We start from the raw sequence: 6,138 nt of genomic DNA, 5'->3' as shown, positions 1-6,138 counted from the left end.
AATTCTCATTCATGCATTCATTTAAACGACAGGAAGGGCAGGTGTGACCCCTCCGAAACTTTCATCGTCTTCTTACGAGTTTCTCTTCCTCCTCATTCCTCCCTTAAAAAGCCCCGGATCCCCGTGGCTCGCGTGGTTTTGTGGGGTCCCAGGCTGCTGGAGCACTGTCCCCCTTTTTTTTATCACTTCTCTAACGGGGGTGTTGCTCCCCCGTCCCCCCCGTCCCCCGTCCCCCGTCCCCCGTCCCCCGTCCCCCGTCCCCCGTCCCCCGTCCCCCTCGCACCTGCGTCGCTCTCACGTCCCCTTAAGGAATGCGCTGGGGCTTGTAATCGTCTTTGTGGGTGCATTGAGTTGTACGCCTGACTGAAACTTCCCAAACCTCACAGCGAGCTGCCCGCTGAATGGGACTCAGCGTGGGGCGGCTCTCCAACCGGCGGCCGCTGCCAAATTCCTACAGTTGCGCTCACACAATCACTCCCACACAGGCCCAGCTCCCCGCCAGGCGGGAGGCATGGGGGGAGGAGGAGGGACGATAGGGGCCAGAGGGGAGAGGGGAGGAGGGGGGTCTGAGCGGGGAAGGAACAAGGAGGTGAGAAACGTCTTAAATTAACTATTAATTAATTTCCCGATTTTTTTGTTACTCTCCGTCCTAAATGCTATTCGTGTTACTGTGCTGGGGCTCTTATCTTTCCTTAATTGGAAATTAAAACGTTTGATAAGCCCCAAAAACGGTGCGGCGCATTATTCACAAATGGTAAGTGCAATAATAGGCTGCATTAAGCGCGTCATCATTAAACACGCGTCCATATGAAGCACATAAGCAGAGGATGAGGAGGAGGAAAAGGAGGAGGAAGAAAAAGAAGTAGAAGAGGAGAAATCAGAAGTAGAAAAAAAATAATAATAATAAGTAAAAAATAAGTATGAAAAATATTTGTCAAAGTTTGAAAAACCAATGGGTAATTGTGTAAAGTTGCCGTGCAGCGGCGCCGTGTTTCGGTGCATTAGGTCTGTGTGGCGGAACAGAGCGGGTAGGAGCTGTGGGTAGATAGACCCGCTCCTGGAAGACCGCAGGATTAAGAGGCAGCAAGATTGTTAAACATGTCAACGTGTAATTGCACGATAAGGCCCTCGCGAGGAATTCATTGGCCCAGTTGCTTTCTCTATTTCGCGCTAATCTCACCCGGCACATTCGTTCTGTGCAATCTGTCTCCATAATCTTCTGTGACAGAGCGGGCGAACGAGAGCAGGCTGTTTGGTAATTTTTTTTAGGGGGAGAACGGAGGAAATATGCAGAGGCGTGATAAAGTGACGCTAATTATCCCAATTTAGGACAGGGAGTGCAAGGGATCGGGGCTTTACGAGCGCAGAGTGTGCGTCTGGCGCTGATGGCCTCCTGCTGCAGAATATATCGGTGGCTACAAGATAAGACTAGTATCTTATGGTGGAGAGATTTATTGGTCGGTCCGCATTCACGTACGCACGCATGCGTCGTGCGCATAACGTGGGCACAGACAGACAGATACGCACGCGTACACGCACACTCACAAACACACCACACACACACACACACACACACACACACACACACACACACACACACACACACACACACACACACACACACACACACACATGCATACAAACATACACATACACACAAATGCATACAAACATACACACACATACATCGACACACGCACACACACACACACACACACACACACACACACACACACACACACACACACACACACACACACACACACACACACACACACACACACACACACACAGAGACACACACACACACACACACACACACACACACACACACACTCACACACACACACACACACACACACACACACACACACACACACACACACACACACACACACACACACACACACACACACACACACACACACACACACACACACACACACACACACACACACACACACACACACACACACACACACACACACACACACACACACACACATACACACACACACACACACCGCTAACGACCCACCTTTATGATGCACTACAGCCTATCCTCTTCTTCGAGGTGTACTTTATTCGGGTTAAATTTGCCAGAACGCTCCGTTTAAGTCTGTCAATGCGCCGTGACGCGCTGCGCCTATTTGGGGTCTCTGTGTTTAACGCTCCCCCTCTGTTCACTAGGCGAAAACAAGGAGATTGGTGCGAGACGGGAAACGTGCCTGTATCCACGCCGTGCCATCTTCAACCTGTTAGGTGAAGACGTGTGTCGCTCCAGTTGTTTTGGTTTGTTTGGTTATCTCTTGGAAATCATTTACGCGGCAAACCTAACGTGTGAGCCATGGAAATGTATCGTGCTATACGTCTTGTCATCGGTGGAAAGAAGTTCCATAATATGTATTTGACGTTTGACTAAGCTTGAACGAGTACCCTACAATTTGCACATGCATGGCTGTTATATTTGGAAGCCAAATATAAATCCAGCCTCATATATCACCATCATCAGCTATTAGGAGGCTATTATTTTATTTTAAGATCAGATATCTCCATTACATATCGATTATTCTGAATTGTATTGCTATATCATTAAAAGCCATAAGGCTGGTAAACAGCACATTAAAGCCCTTCTTAAATGATGTGCTGCGGCCATGTCCTGCACTGTGCAACATGTGGTCAACCTGGTCTCTTCTCAGCCTTAACTTATCATGCAGGGCTGGGAGAATTTTAGATCTTATGGGCAAATTGTTCTGATTACATTTCAGATAATCGCGATAAACACAAATATAACCATTTGTTGGATAAAATAATTGCCATTTGAATTTGTTAACCAACACATTTTATGTCAGTATATGTGATGAAATAATAATAATAATAATAATAATAATAATAATAATAATAATAATAATAGTAATAATAATAGTAATACTAATTATTATAATTATAATAATAATAACATTATTGCATAATTGTAAGTCATAATCCTAAATCCATGTGGGCTATTCATGCATGTGCCAATGAGTTGAATCAAATAAAAGTAACAATTAAATTAGAATAAACCTTAAAGTCTTCAGCGACTCTTTATGTCCATCGTTATTTTTCAGCTCAAGGAACCTTAATCTTGATTCTCTGGAAATCTATAAAAAACAGACAGGGTCTATGTTCCAGTGGCATAATGAAATGGAAATACGACATGCTCTTTATCCAATGGACAAAGGTGAGATCATATCTGGCCTTATTTAAGTTATCTTGTGTCTGATCTTAAAATGTTAGTTGAGGATTTTTTGTTTTCTCACCATTTTCGTTCTTTAGGCCTACATTTGTTGAGTAAAAAGCAGCATTTTCCAAACGTTGACAAAATGTTTTACATGTGCGGGAGTACTCTTAGATTTGGTTTATGCTTTCTTAATTCTAAACAGATAAAAGCACTCCGTGAGAAGCTTATTCTCTTAATAGATTTTTAAATATTCCATACAACCTCTCAGAAAACCCATTACTAAATGACGATTAGAGGGCAAATTAAGAGAAATCATGATGCACAGTTTTCAGTCAATCATCTATCGCAGAGCATCCAATTTTCTACACTGGCATCTTCATGGTTGAGTAAATAATGTAGGAGTCAAGTAATAAATAAATATATGTGTATATGAATGTCAATAAATGATCCGGCATCAATAGATGTCCCTACACAGAATGTTTTATCATTTACCTCTGTTCCAAATAACCCAGAGGAGAGACCTGCGGCCCGCTACCATGACGCAGGAGGAATAGTTGGGGAAGGAGATGTCCAATAACGAACTACGCGTAAAGGCTATTCTAGGCTTTGTTATTGCATTTAAACTCAAACACACACTAACGCACACACACAAACACAAACACACACACAAACACAAACACACACATGCTCAAGCGTAAAGCAAGTATACATTACGCACGCATACACATGCCACAATCAAGCCATATCTAATCTGAAACTAGTCTATTTATGTTCTTACACACTTAAAGAACAAGCATCAGCTTATGCTATAGATGGAATATTGTCTGTGGTCGACTGACTCGGTCGTTTACGCACGATTACGCAGAAACAATTAGCCAATATTTTGGAAACATATAGTGTGTTCTAGTGGCTGTGAGCAAATTTAAAAAAATGGTCTAAAGAGCCTAAGTCAACATGATTTGATGACAATGTAGTAAAAACAACCAATCTAAGACCGGGATTTTAAGAATCAAAGCAAAATCTGTGAAATTTATTCAATTTTTCTTCATTGCAATATCAGGGCCTTTCACTTGCAGAAAAGCACTTAAATTACAACAGCAGTCGCCCGTCAGTTTTTGAAATATTAAAATTATTCACAATTTACAATAATTATGTTATTACAATAAAAAGAAAGTATTTGATAATTAATAGACATAGGCTTCTGCAAATGAACAACAAATGTGTAAGGAATGCGTTTTTCATATATCATTTAAAGCACTTTTTATGATTATGACACAGCTTTTTTCATTTTCAATAACTTACAAGAACCCCCAATTTATGAGACATTTTAACCAAATATCCGCTTAAACTTGGCATAGCCCTCGACTAAGACTGTGTTAAGTAATGGACAAAAATGATTTCACAATAACCAATATTTGAACATTATCTTCGTTATATAATTCCACTGGTGGCTGTTCAAAAAAAGCCCAGACGAATATGCTATGTTCCCTTCATTTACATTATCATAAACATTCTGTACAAAATGCAGGTAGTTCTGGGACCGGGATGATTTAGAAAAGAGGTAAATATTTGGTTATGTGTTATCTGTTTGCAGTTTTTTTTTCTCAATGATTACTCTTATGTTATCTTTCTTTCGGCTCTAAATGTGTGTGAGCGGGACCGTCCCGTTGACTCCAGCCGTCGCGCTCTGGTAATGCTGCGGCAAGGCGTGGAGTCTACTTTGCACTGACGGCTCCCCCGGCTCTCCGGTCGGTAAATACATGCTTATCATCTCTCTCAAGTCTCCGGGGCAAGGACCCCGTGAGTGTGTGCTGACAGGAGGGCTTACGCTCGGCTCCGACTTCACCAGCGACCCTAACGTCCCCATGGCGGCCGAAGAGGAGACGCCAGAGCTCTGGTGCTGCGTGTAGGCGATCCCCCCGTAGCCGGACGGAGAGGCGCTCATGTAGCCCTGAGAGTTCGAGATGGGGCTGTATTGCAGGGTCGTCATGTCGTAGCGGTGCATCGGCTGGGGGTTGTGCGAGTGGTGGTGGTGTGCGTGGTGGTGGTGGTGAGCGCTGCTCCCCGGGTGCTGGCTGTAGGCGAGCTGAGCCTCTTGCATCATCGCCGCCGCCGCCGCGGCCGCAGCGACCTGCCCAGAGTACGCACCGTTAGCCCAGCCGTTCATGTGTGCATAACCAGAGCCAGCGGAGCCTCCGTGGCCCCCAGGGCTCTCTAACCTCTGCCCGACCCCAGATGAACCCATGCCGACCCCTAAACCAACTCCACCGGCGCCCCCGGCTCCAGAAAGCAGTCCACCGGCTAGGGAATACTTGTCCTTTTTCAGCAGAGTTTTGGTCTTCCGTCTCGGCCGGTACTTGTAATCCGGATGCTCCTTCATGTGCATGGCGCGCAACCGCTTCGCCTCGTCGATGAACGGACGCTTTTCAGCCTCGGACATCACCTTCCACTCGGCGCCCAGTCTCTTGCTGATCTCAGAGTTGTGCATTTTGGGGTTTTCCTGGGCCATCTTTCTCCGCTGACCGCGGGACCAAACCATGAACGCGTTCATTGGTCTCTTCACCCGGTCCTGGTTTGCTTTAGACCCACTGTTCGACCCCGTCTGCCCCGTGGACGTGTTGGTTTGGGGTCCGGGGGAGTGGAGGTCAGTTTCCATCATCATGCTATACATTCACCCGGTTGTTAAAGTTTGCCAACAACAGGAAAAAAAGTGATTTCTAAATATGTTGGGCAGGTGCGCAACGGTCGCTATGTTGCGAACTGGCAAGGCTGCTTTTCTTTCTCTTCTCAAAGATATTATCTTAACCCAAATCGATCAAATACAGAAGGTACGTAATAATCCGAAAGAAATAAAATGTTCTCCGCGTCAGTATTTACCCTCTCTTCGCGTGTTGGTTCACATCCACTACGATAGAATG

At 45.0% G+C, this 6,138-nt stretch overlaps 1 protein-coding gene across 1 annotated transcript; it reads right to left on the bottom strand.

Annotated features, from left to right (window-relative positions):
- Positions 1 to 4,859: 4,859 nt before the first annotated feature.
- Positions 4,860 to 5,891, bottom strand: sox1a (SRY-box transcription factor 1a). The gene has a single exon (XM_056579849.1). The coding sequence runs from the start codon at positions 5,889 to 5,891 to the stop codon at positions 4,860 to 4,862; it is 1,032 nt and encodes a 343-aa protein (XP_056435824.1).
- Positions 5,892 to 6,138: the final 247 nt, after the last annotated feature.

Source organism: Gadus chalcogrammus, chromosome 20, assembly GCF_026213295.1.
Source record: "Gadus chalcogrammus isolate NIFS_2021 chromosome 20, NIFS_Gcha_1.0, whole genome shotgun sequence".
In the NCBI taxonomy this organism is placed as follows: domain Eukaryota; kingdom Metazoa; phylum Chordata; class Actinopteri; order Gadiformes; family Gadidae; genus Gadus; species Gadus chalcogrammus.
This window is presented reverse-complemented; position numbering and strand designations above follow the sequence as displayed.

Coding starts and splice junctions, on each gene's coding strand:
- sox1a (XM_056579849.1), bottom strand. CDS start 5,891: ATGTATAGCATGATGATGGAAACTGACCTCCACTCCCCCGGACCCCAA.